Raw genomic sequence first — 24,650 nt, forward strand, 5'->3', positions numbered from 1 at the left:
CCATTTTAGAAACGTTATATTTTACAACTTCGTCGCGGTCACAACTAATCCTAAAATGATTATCCCGCTCGAAAAAGAACGGAAATTTGCGCCTCGATACTACACCACCAATCATATTTTAAGCTTCCAATTCTTTATCCAAAATGAATTAACCACACGAGGCCATTGATACGAACGAAATTCTTACGATTATTTGTATCGTGGTATGAATCGTAATACTCTGACATATATTTATTATGTGATTTTATTAAAAAAAAAAAGTGGCAGTTCGAGAGAATTAATTTTGATTTTTAGAAGAAAAATAACGTAAGATATAGCATGGAAAATTAAAATCCCCCGGCATCGATATATATTTGTAAAGTAAAATGCTATCTTACTTTGCAGACTCCACTTATTACTACTGTAACGGGGACACGCTGGCGTCTTCCCACACCAATTCGCAGCAGGGCGGCGGATGTAATAACACAGGACCAGAGAACAGCACGGACGTGGCTAGTCGCTCGCCTTTGGCTGCTACCAGAGCGAGCAGCGGTGCGAGTGCCGCTTCACCAACCGGAAGTGCATGCACCAAGCCAGATCATACTTCCACGCCAACGGACCTTTATCTGGCCTGATTAATCGATGGCACAGGAGATCAATTCCGGGCGGAGGGTCTTTCTGGAGTGGGAACAGCGACCAACGAGTTCGGACGCCATATCACGAGGAACCATGCTGAAATTAAGCAATGATCTCTTTTATTAAACGGTTCGGGAACGAACAGCCAGGAACCGTTATCATCGAATAAAAGATCGTAACACGGACGACGAATTCCCGTTAAGAACAGGATGGAGAGAGAAAGAGAGAGAAAAGAAAAGAAAAAGCGAATTATGACCAGATACGCGTCAATGCAACGCGACATTGAATCACGATTGAATCGCGTGTCGCGTTTGGGGATTTCGTGTCGATCAGCGCGTGAATCGCGAGAGAGATAGAGACTTTTTTTTTTTTTTTTGAGAAATTTTCTTAACAACGTTAACGACGATGATCGAATCCATCGGAATCATCGTTCGTAGCCGTTCACACGACAGCGCTCAATGGAACGAAACGTGTTCGATCGAACATCGAACGCTGTTGCAAATTGACCGGACGATTGTCCGTGATAATTATGGTTAAAAAGTCGTTGTAAAACGTATAACCCGGGAATAGAAAACTTGGCTGATCAATGATCAATGATCTTATTTACGAACATTGAACGGACGGCAAAACGACTCGACGAGTGTCTGGTCCAGAGCGACACTAAGGACAATTCTGTCTAATTGCGTGGTCGGGATTACAGGTTGGCCGCGATGCGTTACCGACAGTGTCGCTACTCACGTAGAGTGCGCATAATCATAGGTAGTTTAATTTAACGATCCTCAGTTAGTATAATTTCTACACAATTCCCGCGATCGGTCGTCTCTCCAAATGTGCCCGTGCATTCCCGACAATTTTGCTCTCGTACACCATTGTTAAAACGTATCTTTGTAACGCGAATGTAGTTGGGCACATTTGGTTACCGACGGCGTTAGAACGTGTACATAATATATAAAGTGAAGGAAAAAAAAAAAAATTATATATATAAATATATACATAATATTATCCGTGTAAAACAGAGTCAACTGCCCAACACGGCACGTTCTTTCTTCTAATAAGCACGACGACCTATCCTCCCTCCCTCCCCCATTCCCCTGTTCCCTCCCCTCCCCCCATTTACCCACAAAACGATATAAGTAATTATAGTAGATATAATGGATAAGTTTATTGAGATTTTTAAATCAGGAATCGACGTAACGATCATTACTGTTAAGGATATTATATATATTTTTTGTAGAAACCAAAGACCACAGACGGATTGCCGAAATGAGAATTGCGTGGCGTCGCGTAGCTACGGCTAAGGCAGAGTTTTATGGCGGTTCGAAAGCGATTTTTAGACGGATGCGCGTGTTTGCGAGCGACGTACGAGGATCGACGTAAATGTACAAAACAATGGGGGAAATGCAAATCGAGAAATCGGGAAAGCGTGAAAGGCGAAACGAAGTCGTGAAACGCGGGCTCTACGTCATCGCGGTCGATTCTTTCGCCGAAGGTAACGCCATCGTGAATACGCAATGAAAAAAAAGATACGTTACCTTCGATCGAAACTGCCATCTCCTTCGTCGATCACAAATCGTCCAATGTGGCAATATTCGCTGGCATGTAACGAATTTCATCCCGTGGTGATTTGATTCTTTTCCCAAACAAAACAACGGACACTTCCTTGATGGCCGGTTGATCGTGATGATTATTCCCGCGTTCCGTCCAACGCCTTCACTACACTACACTCGCACAACACACAACCACGGAAATCAACTAGCTTCCGGCACCGCGTCGAGCGTAACGTTTCGAAAAGAGAGGAGAGAAAAAAAACTATCGCGGAACCGTAATTAACGTCTGGCCACGGCAACTTTAATGAGAAGTTACGTGCTTGCAATTTCTTTATGATTAACGGGCAAAAATGTTAATTTGTAACCTTAATAAGGAAATTTACGCGCGCGTGTCCAGCGCCTTTCGATCGCGCATACGATATGCGCCGGGCATGCGCGCTGCGTCTAGAAACAGTACGTACATGCGCGGTATAATTCGAACGTATTTATTTGTTACTCTATATTTTCTTCTTTTAATTTCTCAATTATACGAGCTACTTTTATCTTTCTACGAAGGTAATTATACGTTGTCCTTTCTATTTAATAGAAATGCAAATAGTGCAATGAACATAACAAAATAATTTTAATTATTTTTATAAGTTATCAGTCTTGTGTAGAGAGACGTTTATCAACGTATCATCGCGTCTCGCTTGAGAAATCTACCATGAAATGGATTTCCAAGCACAATTTCGCTCGCATCACAGTTATCTCATAATTAACGAATTATATTTTCTCAAGCGTGTCTCGCGCGAACGATAATAGTTCGATAATTTTGGAATATCTTGTTATATATTTATTATTCATTTTTAAAATAACGTATCTTTTTAATTTTATTGTGATATATTTCTATATTATATATATATATTCATATATTACAATAAAATTAAAGGAAAAATATATTTTTAAAAGTACATTTTTATTATTTAATATATTTATTCGAACGTTTAGCAAACGACTCGTACGATCTTTCACCTTTCCATCATTTACCTTTAATATTACGCGTGGTATCGTTAGACACGATTCACAGACGGAATCGTAGGGAAACGATCCGAACATCGTCGATCCTAAGCGTGCTCGCAACCGATTGTCAGATCGTTCATCGATCCGAGCGTCAAACGAACAACTTATTCGAATTATCTCTTCGTCTACGACTCGGTCTCTCTATTCCACCGATCGTTCGACAAAATGATTTCAAAACCGATACTACACCCCTTCCTGTTAGTTGCGTTCTTTACGTGTTCAGCCCGCCAACGCGATTACGTTTCCACCGTGTTTGTCGCAAGGACGAAGGATTCGTAGCCGCGATCTCTCATTGCTGAATAATTGCTATTTATAAATTGTCGTATCGTAGCGTTACGTGTCGTAATAAAATTGTGTGCAGGAAGAATCTGGGGCATGGAAAACGGTATAGAGAAGAAAGACACAGAGAGAGAGAGAGTGAGAGAGAGAAAGAGATATTGCGATCATGCTTAGTATTTCGAGGCTGCAACAAATTCGAGTATTAACACTGTTTTACACTCGCGATATACCTGCCAACCGATGGAAATCAATCTTCTTTCGTTTCACGTCTAATGTTAATTTCTTTTTTTTTTTTTTTTTTTTTTTTTCTCTTTTTTTAAAGGGGATACCTTCGGTACACATACATACACATCGATCTGACTTTCATTACGATTTTTATAATTTGTCGGGATTGTAATTGACTAATGCGTACTTCACATTGTTATTCTATTATTATTATTATTATTATTGTAACGATGATGATTATGAATTCTTCATTTTATTATTATTATTTTTTATTCTATTCTACTATTATCGCTATCTTATTTTTCCCATTATTCTCATGATTTATTATTAATATTATTATTAATATTATTATTATTATTATTATTCTAATTATTATTATACTATTATCATCATTATTATTACACGATTATTTAATGCCTTTATTATTTATTAAATAATAACGACGACCTATGTGTAATAAGTTTTGCCAAAGAAATTCCGTTGAATGAGAGAGAGAGAGAAAGGAAGAGAGCAATATCGCGGTAACGTTTCGAACTTCCATAAAATGGAAGTGTTTTAGAAGAAACAGAATAAAGAAAAAAAAAAAAAAAAAAAGAAAGAAAGAAAGAAAGAAAGAAAAAAAAAGTTTTGAAGAGAGGAAAGCACACGATAATGTTAACGTCGAATCGTAAATAGAAGAAAAAGTAAAAAAGAAAAATCACGACGCATCACGAGAGGAATCATTTTCCCGCGCAATATTCAAACGGAGTTATGGATATATCCTTAGTAGCAAAATATTTGTGAAAAATCGAGATTTCAGTTTGAACGCTGCGCTCTCCGTGAATTTTTTTTATTCGAATAACAAACAATTCTCTTTTCTTTTATTATTTTTATTTTAATTTTTTTTTTTTTTTTTTTTTTCTCCTCCCCTCCTTCATTTCGCTGTCATTTCGTCCCGTGTGATATTATGATTCTTGTTTCGTGCGCCGCTCTTGCCGAGTCTCGCTGTTGATACTTGCAAACAAAACTCTGTACATCCTTTTTAAATAAATATGAGGTTTATATGAAGTTCGTTTCATCCTATTTCCTATCATCACTTTGTGCTAAAAAATATTTGTTAGTTTACAATTCGTATATAAATTAAACAATAATTACAATTTGATAATTACATGCGTTTATATTTAAAGATATCTTCATAGTATCTAGACGATTCTAGAGATAAATAAATATAAAAAGTTGGTGTATAAAAATGTTGATCAAGATTCATTTATTGAGTTATATAACTATTGAAATTTGAATTTCAAAACATAAATTCCATAAATATATCAAAAATATATCGTCTTGCATAGTATAATGATCAGAAGCAAAATTTTATAATATAATATCTGTTGGAAAGTGAGAAAAAATTGAAATAGCATTTAAAAGAAGTAAGATTATTGTTGACGATATTAAGAAACGTAAAAAGTTCGTGCAAAAAGTAAATTATTTGAAAAATTATTTGAAATCATAGAGGGCGTAAAAAACAGCGTGATTTTTTTCAAACTCGATATTACAGAACTTGCACAAAGTTCCGTAAGATGTCGCATCCGTTCAATATTTCATCCGTTGCACAAGGTAAGAAAACTTGATACAGATTTCTCCATTATCCATCGTTGCAAAAAAACAAATTAATTTTCAAACTGGCATTAAATTTTTATTGAAATTTATATCTAATATAGAGATACATTATGCGTGATTTTATAAAAAATTATTATATCTTAAGTATTTCAACCATACATTTAATTCTAACAAAAATATTGTACTTCACGCTTAGACAATCTAGTTATCTAATGTTAATTAAATTTAATTGCTACGGTACAGGTAACGCGATTCGATTAGAAATAAGTATTATATTGCCGTAAATTCTTTAGATTTTTCACTTCTTGTAAACGTAACTCTCTGCACCGCCTCTGCCGAAACCTGCAATGCGTAAAAATAAATGTTTTAGTTTACCTTTTAGACTCCATCGAGATTGCAACAAGGAAGAAAAGGATTTAAAAAATTCTTCATTAATGATCATTAAATTCCTCTAATTACACCAATATAGAATAATTAGAAAATTCCATTTCAAATATTATCATATTAAACGTTAATCTTTAAATTTTTAATCACTTTTATTTCATTTAAATAAATAATTAAATAAATAAATTATAAAATCTCGAATACGAATTTTCATACAATCCGAAGAATGATTATTAAAATAATTTAAATTCCAATTTTATATTTGAAATGAAATATTACATGTAACGAGTTATATAAACTCTACATATATAATACAAATAGAATCGATCAAAACAAAACGGAGCTCGACGAAATTTCAAAGAATTAGAAATAAGCCTGATACATAAACATAAGAAGAAGGTTATCGATTGTTAAACACGGAATATATTTCTCTCGAAATCTTCATTTACCACTCACCTCCCGGACCGAACAGAGCGGCGTAACACGGATGATTACAATAAGGTTTTCCTTCGTGTTCCGAATGGCTGCCGGGTGTCAACGTTTTGTTACATTTTTCGCAACGTAAACACGATCCATGCCAATCCTTGCCCAACGACGTTTTCCTTTCGGCTGTAAAAAAAAAACGTAAAAAACAAAAATCATGGATTCGTGCGAAACATCGATCACGTATTCACGTTTCGTGCCGTGTAAGTCGATTGTCCGCTTTCGATGTCACCGTGTCTACGAACCGAGTGATTCACCGGGCGAAATGGAAACGGGGAAATTATTACGTTCGATCAGGCTTATTCGAGTGGCCTCAATCCACTTAAAGCCATATACGGCTGCGTTCCCGATAAAGAAGCCTGAAATAAGTTCAATCAACCCTGTTGACTTCGGTATAAACCGGTGCAAACGGTGTTTCGTCGGTGCAAACGAAACGAGGGATTACGTAATAATAAGTTTCGCGATCGGATAACGATTATCGCACTGTGTATACGCGTCGAGGAATTATCGCTTATCGCGATGCACCTATACTTTACTGCGCAATTCGAAACCACAAAGGTTAATTCTTTATCAGGTAACCAAGAAATCCCGTCGCTCTATATTTTATTAATTAAATTAATTTATTTAATTTCTCTTTTTTCTCATACTTTTGTAACTCCTCTTCAAGAAAACAACACTCTGCGACGCAATTAGGGATTTTAAAACGCCTCGAAAACAAATCGTGGAATAACAGTATCGAAGTAACTAGAAGTCCATTTTCCTTCTATACACTTGAAACTTAACAGAAAGAAGAAAAAGAATCGAAAGCTCGATATTACGTTACAACGAAAAAACAGAAGACGTTGGAATTATTTAATCGAAATCCAACCTCTCATCCACTCTCTCTCTCTCTCTCTCTCTCTCTCGAGGAACAATATAAGGTACGCTCGAAAATCCGCTCGCGCGTTTTCAGAAGAAAATGCAGGAGGATCCCCAGGCGGGACCGGGAGTGGCGTCGCCGCTCCATTAGCAATTTCGTAATTATAAAATTGAATGGCGGATTCCCGGCGGACGCGATCGAACGCGAGGCTCATTCACGGAAGGCGCGAACCCGAGCCGCCCCTGTGGGCCATCTTTCCCCCTGGCAAAGCGCGCCAACGTCGTCCCGCCTTTTCTTTCTTCCTTCCTTCCTTTTTTTTTTTTTTTTCTTATTTTTATTTTCACAAAATATCGCACGCGCGCTGCATTGTCGCGACCGATCAATTCCCCGATGCGAGCGATTTCCAGCGCCAGGAGGAGGGGTTGGCCGAGGATTCTTCTTCCCGAAGAAGAGGCTCGACGCAACAACCGCGCAGACAACCGTCCTCCTTTGTCGCGCCGGGGACACAAGGAGATTGATTAATCGAAAAGCGCGGGGATCCCACGAGAAGGAAAGTGGGAGGATTCGTTTTGTTATTCGATCAGAAAAAGGGGGGAGGGGGGAGTGGCGCGATTCTCCTTTCAGCGATCGCTTTTGGCCGCCTCTTTTGCCTCGCGTCTCGATCGACGATCGCGCACCATTACGTACACTCGATCCTCGAAAACGATTCGAGCGAGCATTTTTTTCGCGGCTTTCCACCGGATACGGCGGAGTGGGTATTACACGCGTAGGTTTCGGTCTCGGTTGACAAAAGGCCGCGAAATCAGAGGAGCGAGCCCTTTTTTTTTTCTTTTTTTTTTTATTTTCCTTGGATGCGTCGCGATGCGTCATGCCATTACGACATATCAAACCTCGCGGGGAAGACAAAAAGAAGAGAAAAAAAGGGAAAAAAAGGAAAGCCACCACGGACCGGTGGCGGCCCGGTGGTTGGCATTCAAACGTTCCTCCGTGTCTAAGGAGGAGCACAAAGGACGCTGGTGCCAGCGAGGGGAATTGGAAAATGACGAGAGAAGCTGAGAGAGAGAGAGAGAGAGACACGGGGACGAGTCTAAAGGGGTCGACGTCGGGAACCACCAACCGGTGGTCGAGGAGAAGGGCGAGGGGGATGTTCGAAAAGACCGCGATAGAGAGAAAGAAGAGGAGTTGCTTGTGCTAGGAGGAAGAAGGTGGAGAGGAAAGAAAGAAGAGAGAGAGAGAGAGATGAAACGGGCAGCAGAGGCAGAATGGTGAAGAAGAGAGAGAGAAGGCCGTGGAGCAAGAAGGGTACGCATAAAGGGCCATTAGTTAATTAACTCCTAATTATCTGGCGGCGGAGAAGCGAGTGCATAATCGTCAAGCATTGGTGGTGTGCAGTGGCAGCGCGAAAAGGCAGACAGTGGTGTGCACGGATCGTTGCGCCCGGGCGCCAAACAATCGGCGGCTGCTGATTGCATAGGCTTGGAACATCATCCTCCCCACCCCCCCCCTCGCTGTCTTTCCCTGCTTCCCCCTTTTCTTCCTTCTCTTTATTTCCCCGCTAGACCATTCTACCACCCACCCACCCAACCCCTTCCCTCCTACCACTCACTCTTTTCTTGCCGACTCTTTCAAACTGCCGATCTGACGTCTCTCTCTCTCTCTCTCTCTCTCTCTTTCTTATCCAGGAAAGGAGCCTCTGAAAAACTTCTCGTGCCTCCCCCATCGAGCGCGACGTCGTAAACGAACGAACGAACGAACGAAGGAAGGAAGGAAACGAACGAAGGGTGAAGAAGGGAAGAGGAGCGTGGCTATTCCCTTCTTTTCCTCCTCCTCCCCCTTCCTTCGTTTCGTCCGCCTTATTCTTCTCCCCAAACCTGTTTCCTCTCTGTTCTTCTTATTATTACCCGATACACTCCCCCTCTTCCGTGTCTTGTCGTCGCCCTCCTCGCCGCTGGACACTTTATTGTTGTCGCTCTCGATGCAACGACGTGACTCGGTTTCACTTCCACCCCTATCCTCCCCCTCCCCTCCTCTCCTGCAACTCGTCCGTCGCGGATCCGCGATGGTGTATGTGTATATATATATATATGTGTATATATACAAGCGAGCCAAGAACTTTTTGCCCGGCTCGTTACAGAGGAGGCCTGTCTACGAGCCCTCTTTACGCCGCCTTCTCTCGCACGCGATGGATTAACGAGGGATCTTTATGCGAGAGGCGTTCGAAAGAGGAATACTCCTCTCCGTGTTGTTTCTGTGTTATTATTTTAGGAGAATGGTCGAAGGGAAGAAAAAAATGGGGCACTCGATAAACTCGTAGAGACGGGTTGATTATATTCTGATCTTTGGAATTGTAATTTTCAAATTTTCTTGTTCTCTCAAGAGATTCTCTCTTATTACGTGTGTTATGTGTGTATTATATTGGAGAAGTTAGGTCTAAATACCCCGGCAGGATCGCGTTCGAGACAAGAAGGCTTTGAAACTCGAAAACGGTCACAGTGATGGCATTCATTCCCCAATTCGGTCCGCCATTACCGAACAGAAAGAAGGAATACTCGCTCTACGTATCACATTTCGTAGAATCTTGATATTTCGTGGAAATACCTCTTTGCTCGCTTTCACTAACGAATCGTGAGATCGTGACGGGAATTCGAGAAATCTTTCTTTGTCTTTTTGTCTTTGCAGTTTCAATCGAGTCGAAATCAGTCGCGTGGAAATGGTCGCTCTGCTCAACTTTCGTTAAATATTCGTAGAAAAAAAAAAAAAAAAAGAAAAATCACCGAATTGCCAAATGCCACGAAATCGTTTGAACCTAATTTATTTGAGAGCGAAATTCCCCCCTTCCCAGTTTCTCAAAGAGCTGTCTTGAAGGGGGGGAAAAAAAAGCAGAGCTCTTCTATCTTTCGCTCGACGTAGAATGCCGGCCCTCAAAAGTTACTTTGTTTGCTCGGTGATTAATTCAAAGATCGGAATTTTTCCCAACGAAACGAAACGTAACCTTGTTGCGATTTAAAAAAGTGTAATACTCTAGTGAATGAATGAATATTTCACGTCACGTAAGATCGAGGCCGCCAATTCAATCCTTGATTTATCGACACTGTGTCGTAGAAGTCGAGTCGGTGTTAAAGATAGTCGAGTTGGAATAATCCAAAGAAAGAATTGACCGCGAATCTGCCGCAATATCTGAACGAAAGCGACGAAAATCTCGAGGGAAACGATTAGGGGCGGGGCCCGTGGACGGGGCCCGGTCACAGGCCAATGACCCACTCTGCCCCCTTTCGAAACGTAAATAACGCTTCTTCTCCGCGCGATACACGCGTCGCCCCTGCAATTCGCATCCATTTCCCGCGCACCTACTTGGCCCGATCTCTGAAAGCCGTGCACGCGGGTCCATTCAGAAAAATCCGCTTTCAGCGCTAATAGTGCTTTAACGGGCCGTCTAAAAGGCCGCTCGAAAGAGGAAGCGCGCAATTAAAAGCGAACCTCCCTGAATGCGATGGCTCTGGGCGAGCGAGCGGAACATCGGCCGCCCGAAGGGAACCAGCTATCCGACGCACGTTTATCTGCCCTCCAGAGCGAGGGGAAGCGCGAGCCGGTGATTGGCCGATGATAAGGTTATCGCCAGGACCCCTTCGCGAAAAACGGCCGCGATAAGTGGAGGAGTGTCGAGCGGTTGTATTTTTTTTCCTTTTTGGAGAACCTTCTTGGGCGATAAGAATGAACGAAAGTAGGGTAGAGTGTATTAAAATCATTTTGTAACGATTTTGAGGGGGGAATTAAGAGAGGAGAAGAACTTGTAGGCAGGAGCATCGATTCCGATTATTGTAATTGATTTGATGTTTTTTCGAACGATTTAAAACGGGTGAAAGGTAGCATCGAGCAGCATCTAATTGAATATCTCTAATTTTTAAAAACGTGATCAGAATTTAAGAAAAAGAGACGAAAAAGTGAAGAACCGTCGTAAAATCGTTGAATATTCGTATATCGTAAAAATGAGAATCGTTCACCGACGAGTCCCGATGATAAGGAAAAACGGTTGACGCGATATTCGCGACCGAAAAATCGCCTGACAATAATAACTGCATAATTCGTTTGCCAATTGTAATTTTATAGATAGCGTGTAATGAACGGTGAGACATTAACTTTCGAGAACGTTCAACAATTTTCAACTCGACGGCGATAAAGACACGGCGATAATGAAATACCTTTTCTCGTCAACGTTATTATATCAAGAGTACAATACGATATAATACAATATCGGAATCGACATTGTAAACCCTAAACACAACACAACGCGTGCTCCAACGATCCTCTGCGAAGATTAAAAACTACTCGCCTATTCTATCCATCGGAAGAAACTGATTCCACTGCCTCGTCTATATCAACGATTTCGATCGACAGCACGTACGAATACACGCACGATACGTTTCATCGTATAAAATTTCCTTCCTCCAGTGTCTCGTGTTACCACGATCTTCCTACCACGAGGACGAGGTTGACGTAATGTTTGTCAAGGTGGACCCCGGAGGAACGTGAAATGACATCATGTGGTGTCGTCATTTTCGCGCACATCATCGTGACGCGAATATCCTGGGGCAGGATGTGCAGCACGGCACAATTTCACGGAGAATCGCGAGAATGTATGTTAGAGATTTCAGGATTTCAGGCGCCGATGTTTATTATTATCGATTGTGTCGATCGATTTTCCTCGTAAATACTACTCATCCTACGGAAAAAGTATGCAAACTAGCGGAATATTTAAGCGCAACTTCCAACTTCGTTTCTCGAAACATATATAAAAGAATAAAATTAATTCTGATCGAAAAGTTTTGATTCGAAATTTAAATTCCTTTTTTTTTTTTTTTCTTTTTTCGGCAATGAATAATAATAATATGGAATAACGAGTTTAATTTTAACGAGGTGACAGTGAAGTAATTACGTAAAATTTTTTCCTTTGGATCGTAACAATTTTTCTTCTATTCGACCGTGTAAGTTATAATAACATCGTTCTCCGCTATTAGTTCAAACTTTATGATCATATTACTTATGATTCATATACGGCGATAATTTTAGTGCACGCTTGGAAACAGAACATAAAAATGTAATTTGAAATGATAATACATTACGTAATAGTATTTTTAGCATCTCGATAATAATTCTAAAATACTTTTTCTTTTTTTTTTAATTTCGCGTTTTTAATTCGTTACTTCTCTCACTTAACTCGTAACGATATCTAAGAACAAGCATCCAATTGTCGCGATATGATCATAAAATTTGAATTAATAAAACATAGAGAACGTTACTTTATAGATTTAATAGGAAAAAAATTGCTGCAGTGTTGTCAATATCGGAATGGAAAAAAAAAAAAAAAGGGGGGAGGGAAATATTCCAACAAACGAATTTTTCACTTTGTGATACCTTAATAGGATTCCATTAATCTTCTTAATTAAAATGTAATAATCTAGCATTTCCAGATATTTCCAATATCTCTTAAAATCTTTTATCATCTTCTTTATCCGTTTATATTATAATATATATATATATATAAATCTTCGTAATTTTGCTCGAGAGATAAAAAAAACGTATATATGAAATATATATCTTGAAAAAAAGAAAAAAAAATAAAAAAAACATCCCAGATAAGATATTTCAACGTGAGAAGACAAAAATACGACGATAATGAAATAGTAACAAAATTTACTCACTAGATTCTCACTCGCCACCTCAATTACACAAATAGCACGCAAATACATTTATTATTGCCATCTCAATTTTTATTCCCTACTTTTGCTTCCTTCGCAATACAGATATAGTCTTTCAATCTAAATCTTCCTATGCCGAAAGGGGTTTAAACGATCTCCCTCCACCGTTTAAAATTTAATCAAGTCACGAATAAAGCTACTTCGAACAATTGATCGTTCAAGGCATAAGTAATTGCGATGCCAAACGGTCGAGGCGTTTGTACGTATAATATTCAAATACGATAATACAACGGGCCACGAACGTTGTTCGAGCATTTCGAATTCAAGTAACTTTATCCTTTAATTCCTTTAACTCGGTTACTCTTTCCAACCGCTGCTCTCCACTCACCGAAATAGACCGGTTTGTCGCACTTCGGACAGTTGGGCATATCGAAATCTTCTCCGTGTAACTGGTGCGTTCGAACAGCCTCCTCTCGACAGCGTGGTCAAGCGCGTACTGGGGCCCGCGTTCTGCAAGGTAACGCGATTCTCTCTAGTTGATTGAGCGCGCGAACGTGTGTTAACGTGCCGGCCTCGCGTGTGTGCGCGCGTGCGAGAAACCCGTGTTAAGGTCGCTTCGAAAACTGGTATCTGTGCGTGCGCGCGCTCGTCTTCCATGCGTCTACTACGCGGATGGATGTGCGTGGCGCGCGCGTGAACATGCGGCCAGACTCGAAAGTGTCTTCCGACGGCGGTGTGTGCGTCCGGCCAGGTATATTACTCGTAACGGTCTCTCGAGAGGACTATATCCCAGCTCTTCCTCGACCAATGAATCGGCTCGAGCCGATCCCGTTATCCATTGTTGACAGATTCGTTATCGAAAGCGCATACCCAAGTAACAGGGCTGTTCATGAGTATTCAACGCGGGCAGAGCCGATATACTCGCGCGTATACAATACGCAAATAACGGGGCGGATATAGCTGCTGCACTTGGAATGCAACCGAACCAGCATTCGAGCCCGGTTTTACGGTACACGGTTGAGAACTCGAGGTTGGGGTGAGATAGAGATCGGAGGAAAAGTGACGAATAAGCGTGATATCTGAAATTTTGACGACGATCATTTTATTCTTTTTTTTTTTTGTGCGTGAAGCAATTTATGGTTAAAGTTTGTTTACACCGATCGAAGAGGAGAGTGCGAAAATAAAATTGGGATATCTTTCGAGGTGTTATCACGCGATTTATAATGAGGCGGTTTATAACAGTTTATTAGGAGCGACAATGGCGTAGATTTGTGATTGACCACATCCTGTGATATCTAAACCGTTGTCGATAAACAGGTCGGTACAAAAGGAGGTGATGCGCGCGTGTGGAATGCAATAATAAGCGGAGATGTGTAATACGCGCGACGACGACCGGTTGAAATTGATCACATCGATCGAAAATGGGGACGCGGAAACGGCGATACGGATCCTCACCGAACAGAAATTCGATAAGAAATTCTTGAAACCGGTGGGCGTGTTCTACGTGACGGCCGTGCAATTGGCGGCCTGGCAGGGTGAGATCGAGTTGTTGGATTTGTTGTGCGAGAACGGGGCCGATGTCAACGCCACGGACAAGATCGGGAGATGCGCGCTGTTTCACGCGGCGCATCGCGGGAATCACGAGGTGGTGAATTGGCTGTTGGAGCACGGGGCTTACACGGAGAACAGGGTCGGGATAGAGGCTTGCTACAAGAAAATCCCTGGCTCCGCTTCGAGCCCGCTCAACATCGGTCGAAACGTTAGTGTGCTCTTCGTAAATGAATTTATCGACGCTTAAAAATCGATTTTCCTTTAGCTGCCTACGCCAGAATGTTGGGGAAGAACGGCGATGCACCAAGCGGTGAAGAACAATCATCCCGAGGTGGTGAAGATCTTGGTGAAGGGTGGGGCCGACGTGAACGTTAGAGACGATCGTGGGATCACACCGTTGCTTTTAGCAGGATCCAAAGTCGAGAAAGAAGATTCGAACGAGATTTCCAAATATAACTGCATCATCGAGATCCTCGTTTCCGCAAATGCTTCTACCAACGTCGTTCATCCTGATACAGGTATTGCATAAAAATCGAATCATATTTCAATGCGGATCATTAATCCCAAGATTCCTGTTTTCTTGTAAAGTTGTGTTATTAAAATTATTTCAAGATCAAGCGCATAGCAAAGGTATCGATCATGAAAATTCGTCGTTAATTTTCTTACCTTTTCTTTTCTTTTTTTTTTTTTTTTCTTGAAAGTACAGATACCACTGCATTACATTCTGCAGTCTTGCTAGGAAGTCTCTTGGCAACGAGATGGTTACTGAACGGCGGTGCATGTCCTCTTTATCGATGCAAAAGCACAGGAAGTACTCCTCTTCATCTGGCTGCCAATACGGGTAACCCAGAGATACTTTCGATCCTTCTAGAGAGCATATCTTCTGATCACATCGATATACGAGATAACGTATATATTATTCTCCCATTTTTTAACATTTCCAACGTTCTTTCACAACGACTATATATATGTATATATATAATTGTTTTTCTTCTTCTTCATCGCTAATGCGTTACACAGATTGATCGAACGCCATTGCACAGAGCATCTTACCAAGGAAATTCGAAATGCGTCGAGATATTGATCAGTCACGGTGGAAATTTAGCCGCGAAAACGAAGAGCGGGGTCACCGTGATCGACGCGATATTCGCCCACATACCGACACCGGTCCTCTTCCTGAACGACATCCTCGATTCCTGCGTGAAAATGAATTGCAACAAAAGTTCTCAGGTAAAGTTTCTCTAACCGACGAGTGTGGTCACAAATATGTCCAAAGATGTTTCCCTTCATTCCACCGCAATCTGTTCAAAGATCATGGTTGACTTCGACGTGCTAGCGCCAAAAGGGGAGCTGCAAATGGGAGTAGTTACGTCCCTTATTGCAGCAGCCTCGAGCGTGGAACAATTGACGATACTGCAACATCCACTGGTGGAAACGTTCCTCCGGCTGAAGTGGTCCAAGCTGAGAGCGTTCTTCTTCACTCTCGTCTTTATCCACGCCCTGCTGGTCCTTTCCCTGTCTGGTTACTCCATAACGATACAGTACCACCAGGCTGATTGCACCCCGTTACGAAGAATCCTCGCTCCCTGTTCAACAGTCATCTTCCTTCATTACACGATTCAGGTGTTGATGGTGCCTAAGTTAGTTTGCAATTGGAACAAAAAAATAAATAAGATAAGATATAAGCATTGATCGAACAGTTTTTAATCTCACTTTTTGATCTTCATTTGAAAACGAAAAAAAAAAAAAAAAAACACGTTATAGATATTATTTGAGACAATTAGAGACGTGGCTGTCGTTCGCGTCCTCCACGATATCGTTCACGATTTCAATGAGCGAAGATTACGGAACGACAGGGGAGGAAGGATTAAACGGATCCCGACACCCCCCGCAGTGGATCTTGCACTCCGTCAGCCTGGCGATCCTCGTTGCCTGGATGCAAATGATGTTGTTAATCGGTCGCCTCCCAATGTGCGGAAATTATGCGCTCATGTTCTCCACGGTGCTGAAGAATATTCTGAAGGTCAGTAAGCAATCAACCACGGTGATTTGCCGCTCGCGATGCGAGTAATAATCCCCCTCTCCCATTCGTCCGTGGATCGAATGAGGAGAAAAAGTAACGAGGAATGCCCGACGAGTTGAAGGAAGAACCTCCCAATTTCCCTCGTTAAAGCGCGTCGAACGTTAAACGGGCGCGAATAAAAAGCAGCCACATTCGACACCGTAGGAGCACACCGGGATCCAAGTTTCAACAGGGAGGAGAGGGGTAACGTTAACCCTGATTTAATGTCGAGGTTTTTCTCTTCTTTTTCTTCTTCTTCTTCTTCTTCTTCTCTCTCTCTTTTTTTTTTTTAATTCCATCCGTACGACGAAAAGATCCGCATTTAGCCGAAACGAAAGGTACAACAAGAGAGCGACGAGCTCCTCCTCCCTTCGGCGAATATCGTTAGAAATGAAAAGCTAAAGAGAAGAGAGGAAGGGGAAGAAGCAAGGTTCTAAATGTCTGGTCGGTGATACGGCTCAGGCCATCAGGACCCACTTGCCTACCCCTACTACACTTCGCGCAGCCCTACCACCCTCTCCCGCGATTATAACAACGTGCATCTGGGGCTTTTTATTTCCTTTCAGGTTCTCCTAGCGTTCGTCTGCCTGATTGTCGGATTCGCGTTCAGCTTCGCCGTTTTGTTCCACGGGAACGACCAGTTTCGCAATTCCTGGAGGGCCGTCGTGAAGACCGTGGTAATGATGATGGGTGAGTACGAGTACGGGGATCTGTTCTCGGACGAGAAGAATGGGAGTTCCTTCCTAACAGCCACGAGCAGGGTCGTGTTCCTTGCTTTCGTCATGCTCGCTAGTATAGTCCTGATGAACTTGATGATCGGCCTCGCGGTCAACGACATCCAAGGTCTCGAGAAGGAGGTACGGATCCTTTTACTTTTACACGCTCTCTCTCTCTCTCTCTCTTCAATGAAGGAGAAATATTGTCGAGGCCTGTAACGAGGGATTAATAATTCGTTCTTTTCATTTTCATAAAATTCCTTTTCTCTCGGACGAGAGAGGGGAACAACAATTCAAGAATATATCTAACGATTCTTTTTTTATTAAAATTTAATTTCCACGTAAGATCAAATGTACGATATAAGGAGATGTAATTGCGCGAATCCAGGGTCACATTCGCCAATTGCTGAAACAGGCCGAGTTCGTGGGCCATTTAGAAAGGCTGACATCACATCGAATCTTTCGCGGCAATTGGCTACATCCTCGGTTGGCCAGACCGCTAGACTCGAGGCGCGGCATTCCCACAAAAATTACGTTCGGTTATCGCAAATGTTATTTACACGAATCATTCCCCGGCATCCCGGCCAGACTGAGAGAAGCGCTGTTCCTGCTCGCCACGGAAAACTCGCGCCGCTTCGAAAGGTGGACATAACACTGTCGTGCAACAATTGGGTAAAGTTTGGTCAGCGCAGCGGTCAACCGCCGACCACTTTACCGCTTTAATTGAACGACGATTCAAAATTAGGGCGGCTTAGAAAACCCTATCTTTTTTTCAGTGGGCGCGAAAATAACAACGACAACGATAAAGTGGAGTTAAAGACACTGTTGGAACAAGTGTTGCTGCAATTAAGGATGACTCATTATCCGTACGGTATTGGACATAAGTTTCCAAAACACTTTGGTACGAAAAATCAAACGGATCGAAGGAAAAGTGCTATATAATTTGTGAAAAATGAAATATTCCAATATAACCAAGCGCATTATCGTATTAAGCATTTGTTGTATTATTATTGAACTTAATGAAATGCATGGAATATATAATTAATCGTATGAAATATGCATATGTTTGAAAAATATCATAAAGATATTATAGATGAATTTATAATAATTTTATATAATAAAAAAAATCTATATGTGAATGAATTTATTTAGGTATTATACATGTATACATATATATATTAATATATTTGTGAGTTCTTTAAAGAATCAATTTTAGAAATCTGGACATTGATATAACATCGACTAAGAATTATTATTAAATTATAAATAATTCAATTTTGAATTATTATTATTATGTAAGATGAAGGGAATAGAGAAAGAAATAAGGCTTACTTTATTTCTGTCTCGTTTTGTTTAACGCAAATTTCAATTTATAATTTAATAAATAAATTTTAAGCAACATTTTTTTATCATTTTTAGAATCGAGTCTCCAAAGATTTTCTACGAATATATTAACACTTTGTACAATGTATTGGTAAATGTCGATATAGTAGAGAAGTTACGTTATCAACATGACATAACCAAGATTTCATTAAATATCGATTTTAGCATAGATGTCTCTGCGATACCATTTTAGATTTTCAGTTATAATATTCAATTGTGGTGACGACATTTTGATCGTGTTGAAAAAATTGAAGTGTGTACTGTAGATAGATACGTTTATAATTAAAAATATATTTTGCAGTATGTCATTTATTATGAATAATTGTGCTTTGTATCGATTGATGTATAAAATCTCTTGTCTATTCGATATTCGTTGCATTTGCTTAAATTTTCGTGTAATCTTCAATGATTCTCTAGTGTAATTATAGTCGCGAATGAACGAACAATAAAAGCAATTTATACAATTATATTTTACATTTAATTACATTTAGGACAATATGCAGATTTCATATTTCGATTAAAACGATAATTAAATAAAATTTTAATGAAAGTTCGTTTGATAACGTACCTTTACCATCTCATCAGTAATCCAATCTATACGAAGTACATAGATATATTTTTTAACATAATTCATTATTTTTGTCAAGCTATTGATAAGTGATACCGTGAAATGTTATTAATCGCAATAACAAATATAACTTTGTCAACGATCAACGTATAATCAGTCAAGTATTCACGTGATTGGTGTGCTGTCAAAAAAGGCGCCAAACGTAGGTACGTATTCTACGTGAAATGTGACAAAAATCTTTATGAACCATTTTTTACACAATTTCTATTAGAAATAAAAATATTTTATTTATTTATTTTTTTTAAAGTAATAATTAAATTCATAACAAATTTTTTAATATATTGTTTTTATATTATTATTATATATATTATTATATTAATATATATTTAATGTGCAATACTTTTTTATGACGTCATCAAGATATCGAAAGCATTGGACAATTGTCTTCATTGTATCAGGATATTCATCAGAAGATCCAAGTTTCAAATTTTGGTACGTCTTTTTTTATTTTTTTCTTTTCTTAATACTTTTTTCCCTTATATTTTTACTTTTTATCACAACTAGTTTGTAACTTTTCAAGAATATATAGTACGAAAATGATTCACGCGAAGTAACTAAAAGTAAAAGTGCTTACCGGACAATTTCGTGCAGGCTTCATAATTGCAATTTGTTGATAAGATTTATACAGCCAGTAGAAAATTTACAAACACGTTAATCCAGAAACACATAAGCATGAGTCGTGTTCGTTGTCCTACGAATAATTAACGCGAAAGTTAACAAAGGCACTACGCGCAGTGATTCTGATGTTTGAGGTTATTAATACGAGTATTATGCTTGCGTGTAAATAATCGAGCACGATCGTATATTAAAGAGATATGATGTTTTACTATTCGAACGAATGTCCATGATTGGAGTGCGAGACACGTTATTTGATCTATCTAAAATTCATTATGCTTATTTTGATATAAGGTGCCGGATCACATATACGCACGCGACTCGTTTCTCTTTACCGTGTGGTTTCAAAGATGGCACGAAAGTCAGCTTTGTTACCGGCTAATAAGGGGACTCGTGTTTTTGTTCAGATTTTAATTAAATACGGAAATCGGATAGGACAGTGGCCAGCGCATACATTATCATAAATTATCGTTCACCCGCGGCTATAAAGAAATCACGTGAGCACCTGCCTTAACGGTTGTAACAGACTTGGACGAGAAGCGTATTTTGCGATTGCCAGCGCCACTTTTATTTTCACGAAAAGCGGCATTAAACGTGGAATCGTTTCGTTAAATTCTACGCTTGCGTCGAAAGAAAAAGACAGAGGCGTCACCGAGAAGGATAAAAAGGTTACTTTAACGGACGCATAATTTATAGGGTCGACTTTGAAACGTGCAACCGGCATCGGAGAAAAATTCACAAACGAGTTTCCTTCGTTCGAGAAAGATTTCGAGGTAGAACGAATATCGTAGAGAAATTTGCACTTTGCATAAAGTCATTTAGCATCGATTGATACAAACTTGCCGATTCTTGTCTTCAATTATAATAAATTATAGTTTTTGAGGTTAAGGATTTTACTTTATATATATAGCATATAAGCATATAAATTCAATTGCGTTTTCTGTTTCTAGATTAATTAATCAATAAGGCATTTGTCTATGTATGATTGAAATTGTAATCTACTTGACAAATAATGACTAGAAAACAATAAAAAATCAACGAGTGTAGTGAGTGTAGTGAGTGCAGTGAGCGCAGTGCTGAGATCCTCGCGGTATAATTCGAATTTAATAAAAAAAGAAAGGACGATAAATCTGACAATTGCAAATGGAACTTGATAGAAGATAAACGTTTTTGCTTATTATTTATTAGAATATAAGTGATTGAGTATAGTGAGTGAAGAATTGAGACAGGAGAATCGTAGATGATCCTCTCGTACGACGAAAACGGCATGCAGGAGTCACGGTAACAGTGGTGGCGGTGGCGGTGGTGGCACTGGCGGTGGGAGCAGCAGTGGCGGTGGCAGCGACGGCGGCGGTGGTGGCGGTGGCGGCGGCCGATGGTGGCGGCGGCGACGACGAAGACGATGCTAGGAGTTCGGGTGAATTCGTAAAAGTTCGGGTGGGGTCGGTTCGCCGCCTTGCCTGCCATGACTGGCCGGCCGTGGCCTCGCGGGGGGTGAGGGTGGGGGTGAGGTGGCGCGTCGGCGAGGGAAGCCGCGGCGGTGAATCCGGCGTCGTGATTGGTCGTCGCGTGGGAGAGCCGCCCGCCCGAGCTCACCGTGACCGGCAGTCGGCACCGAGCATCCAGGCAGAGCACATCGAGCCATCGGAGTCGGGGCGAGATACGCAACACGCACCTCGGAACGTAACCACGGGCACGATGGCCGTCCGGCGCGTGCACCGTCAACAACAACAGCAAGAACAACAGCAACGTCGTCACCGTCGTCGTGGTGCCGTATTTGTCGCGCGTGTTCTTCGTATTTACCTGCATACGGAATCGAAACAACATCTGCAGCAGGATCGCGCGCTCGCTAAGGCATCGTGGCCACCATCGTGCGGATACGTGGCGCGCGGACTATGCGCCTGATGCACGCAATAAGAAACGAAAGAAAAAGAGGAAAAAACACACAATACACACATACACGACGACGACGTACGGAAAGTTGCTGGCAGCGCGCGCGTTAAATAACGACACACACCACGGGGTCCAGGGGCCATTCTAAAACACAACTCAACCTACATCGCACACGATCCACCGTTACCTTTTTCCTTATCCCCTCGGTTTCCATCGGTCGTGTGTATATATCGCACCTCCTTCACTCCACTCTAGTGTGTGCCGGCCTTCCCACGCGGTCCTCCCGTATCTTCGCCGAGATTACGTTTCGGTTAATACGCAAGGAAACACGCGTCGGCCGTTAAATCTTCAGGCTCGTTGCCGGCCTGTTTGTCGTCTTTGCCTTTCTCGCGTGTCTCGTTTGTGATCAATGTGATTGTCCTTCAAGCGTAATAACCATCTTTGTGTTGACTGGTGGTGCGTTCTATTTCGTGTTCCGAGAAATCTCATCTTACCGCGGCGTTTATTTGTATACTTACGGTGCAACGTTCTCGTTCTGTGCCCTTCACGAGAAAAGGGAAGAAAGAAAAAGTGTGTATCGAATAGAAGCCTAACCTCCTCCGTCGACGACGGTGGCGACGGTGGTGGAGGCGAAGGTGACGGTGACGGTGAACCGTTTCTCTGTGCTCTGTGTTATCCATTTCAATTTTTTCGTATTCTACGTTCTTGTGCGGTACTAGTGACAGAGAAGACCGAGGGAAGAAGTGCCTGTCTGTCGCGTCGGTGGCGTTCTTCTTTCGTCGCGTTAGTCTCGTGTGCGCGTGACAGAGGAGCACATAATTGTGCGAGCGAGAGAAAGATAGCGTGCAACGCTGTTCCGACGGATCATCGTTGAGCCGGTTATAAGAAGAGAAAAGAAGATAAGAGAAGAAGACGAATACGGAGCAGTGTCGCGTCTTCTGATCGAACGCGTGTTCTGTCGTTTTCGGTTATTCGCTTGCTTGTGTTGTATCCCGTGTCGTTGTGCAATTCACGCTGCATCGAGGACCAAATTTCAAAATTCCCGCGTCAGCCGTATCGGCTGCCTAACCTCTCTTTCTTCCGTGACTCGAGGCGGACACACCTCTCGTGTTAAGTCGCCGAACGACGAAGACAGGAAAGACGGTGGCCGTCGCTCGGCCAGCAATAATGCCGCACGTGAGCAGCAGCGGCGGCGGCGACGATCTCGGCAGCGAAGACGAGGTCAAGGTCTTCAAGGATGAGGGCGAGGACGAGAAGAGGTCCTCCGAGAACCTCACGGAGGAGAAAAGTTCCCTCATCGACCTCACAGAATCTGAGGTGCGTCGGTTCAAAAAAAAAAAAAATATATATATATATATATATGTATAGATATTATCAACGAATCTTTTAACTCTGCTACATTATTTATTAGTAGAACTAAACTAGTGTGCATGGTACAATGTGTTCTTTCTTATTTCTCCTCGTTTGATCGTCGTGTGCAACGTAACGCGTCTCTGGTTTGATCCACCCACTCGATCGTGACAGCTTAAGGACGTCGCCATTAAGTGCATGCGTGTGTTTGCAGGAAAAGGGCTCGCTTGCTGGTGGAAGTTACTCGACGACAGGCAAGACGTCAGCAAGATCTGATCTCAGCCCCGTCTTCGGTGAGTGTTAATTATTTCTTTACTTTTTTTTTTTTTTTTTTTTTTTTTTTTTTTTAATATCGAGAATAGATCTAGAACGACGATTTTGTTTCTCTTCGTTTATAATTTTGGAGTATACGAAAAACTCTTTGATACAAAGAATCATATCAAAATTTAACGAACGAAATTCGCGTCAAACGCAACTACTAGGTTACAATGTATATGTAATACATATAATACTTTAAAATGAATTCCTTAATATATATAATACTCCGAAAATGACATAACTTAGAAACGTTATTTCACCAGAAAATACAAATTGTCTTTAATGATAATAATATATAATTTTATCAATTCAATTTATCAGCAAGCCTAATTCTCATAAAATATTATTTTTAATACTAGTTTTTCTAGTTGTGTCATTTTAATAGGAATACACAATAGTTCTCCTATATTTTCTCGTCGAGAAAAAAATTGTAATCACCGAAAAATTTATCGAATCTTCGAAAACTCGTCAAGGAAAAGAAACGAATTCGAAATAGATTAAAATCGATCGAGAAACGCGTCACGATCGAAAATCATCCAGCGTTTGTTCGTCCCGTCGGACGTTTATCGTGACCGTTCTCTCTGGCCTATGAAATCTGATAACGTGTTATGATATTTTATGCGTGTCGCGGGGGCAGGGCCTGATTCATATAAATTAACGTCATTGTAGGTGGTTATCTTACGATCTGGTAACGTAATCTACTCGTGGCGAATCGCTTTTATGTCCTAATGATAATTTAGACGCTTCTGGTCTGGCCGCCGCGATGGTTGAATCGTCGTGGAGCATTCGTGGCGCGTGTTACTCCCGCCGATGATTAACAATCTGGCCGTGGCGATCGGTGAACGAGATTATCGACCGAGACCACGTATTATCGTTTATTGCACCCGTTCGCTAAAAACGAAAAGCCGCGCGCGCGTTTCTGATTTCCGTTTGCCGCGCTCTCACCGGAAACATGTAACCCGGTATCGGTTTATTTATTCGTTATCACGCGAGGAATTCATCAGTTTTAATGGAAATTATAAATTTCGACGAGATTTTTTTTTTTAAAAATCCAGAAAATTTATCTGGCAAGAATTCTATCTCGAAGAAATCTCTAAATTTAGAATTTATAAGTATAGAAATATAAAAATAGTGCGGAGTTTGTGATCTTATAAATATAATTCTTTTAACTTCAAAGTTATTTGATATACATATATTTGTTTGTGTCTTTTTATCAAATAACAAAGAAATTGATATAAATATTTTCCCATTTAGAAAGACGTAATTTCATTAATTCTTCCGAAAGTATCGCAAATTTTATTTTATTACACGAAATATCTACTAATTTTCCACAGTTTTCAAAGGAAACTTCACAAGTATTAGAAATTGAGAATTTTAGCTAAAATGACACG

At 40.8% G+C, this 24,650-nt stretch overlaps 5 protein-coding genes across 21 annotated transcripts in view; 3 read left to right on the plus strand and 2 right to left on the minus strand.

Annotated features, from left to right (window-relative positions):
• The window catches only part of LOC100864158 (uncharacterized), a 157,988-nt gene extending 155,402 nt beyond the window's left edge, over positions 1-2,586 (minus strand). For all 3 annotated transcript variants that reach the window (XR_015290779.1, XR_015290777.1, XR_015290781.1), the window contains exons 1-2: positions 2,148-2,586; positions 378-711 (exon numbers count right to left, since the gene is read on the minus strand). The gene's annotated coding sequence lies outside the window, so the exon portion shown is untranslated. The remainder of the gene's footprint in view (positions 1-377; positions 712-2,147) is intronic.
• Positions 1-4,772, plus strand: part of sv (paired box protein shaven) — a 134,377-nt gene extending 129,605 nt beyond the window's left edge. For all 11 annotated transcript variants that reach the window (XM_031915165.2, XM_003691672.4, XM_031915167.2 and 8 more), the window contains one exon: positions 385-4,772. In XM_031915165.2, coding sequence (XP_031771025.1) covers positions 385-614 — 230 coding nt within the window. In that variant the 3' untranslated portion in view covers positions 615-4,772. The remainder of the gene's footprint in view (positions 1-384) is intronic.
• A 603-nt stretch (positions 4,773-5,375) lies between these two features.
• On the minus strand, positions 5,376-13,669 carry LOC100867471 (cysteine-rich protein 1). The gene is made up of 3 exons (XM_003691697.3): positions 13,132-13,669; positions 6,162-6,314; positions 5,376-5,663 (listed from the first exon to the last, which is right to left on the minus strand). Exons 1-3 carry the CDS (start codon positions 13,169-13,171, stop codon positions 5,620-5,622), a joined length of 237 nt encoding a protein of 78 aa, XP_003691745.1. The 5' UTR covers positions 13,172-13,669; the 3' UTR covers positions 5,376-5,619.
• On the plus strand, positions 13,409-18,471 carry LOC100863924 (transient receptor potential channel pyrexia). Of its 5 annotated transcripts, none has more exons than XM_086903488.1 (9): positions 13,409-14,502; positions 14,560-14,812; positions 15,001-15,203; positions 15,315-15,524; positions 15,606-15,934; positions 16,059-16,317; positions 16,923-17,213; positions 17,461-17,744; positions 17,849-18,471. In XM_086903488.1, the coding sequence occupies exons 1-8, from the start codon at positions 14,113-14,115 to the stop codon at positions 17,722-17,724; spliced, it is 2,199 nt and encodes a 732-aa protein (XP_086759614.1). In that variant the 5' UTR covers positions 13,409-14,112; the 3' UTR covers positions 17,725-17,744; positions 17,849-18,471. The 5 variants fall into 5 exon arrangements, with proteins under 5 accessions (XP_086759614.1, XP_086759616.1, XP_086759615.1 ...); XM_012483684.3 differs by having other exon boundaries at positions 13,412-14,502; positions 17,461-17,714; XM_086903491.1 differs by having other exon boundaries at positions 14,189-14,278; positions 17,461-17,714.
• Positions 18,472-21,306: 2,835 nt separating this feature from the next.
• The window catches only part of LOC100868752 (protein pangolin, isoforms A/H/I/S), a 197,603-nt gene continuing 194,259 nt past the window's right edge, over positions 21,307-24,650 (plus strand). Inside the window, exons 1-2 of the mRNA XM_086903495.1 lie at positions 21,307-22,908; positions 23,156-23,234. Of these exons, the coding sequence (XP_086759621.1) occupies positions 22,759-22,908; positions 23,156-23,234 (229 nt within the window). The 5' untranslated portion in view covers positions 21,307-22,758. The remainder of the gene's footprint in view (positions 22,909-23,155; positions 23,235-24,650) is intronic.

This window comes from Apis florea, unplaced genomic scaffold (genome assembly GCF_048593485.1).
Source record: "Apis florea isolate Af1SG1 unplaced genomic scaffold, ASM4859348v1 contig_2291_pilon, whole genome shotgun sequence".
Classification (NCBI taxonomy): domain Eukaryota; kingdom Metazoa; phylum Arthropoda; class Insecta; order Hymenoptera; family Apidae; genus Apis; species Apis florea.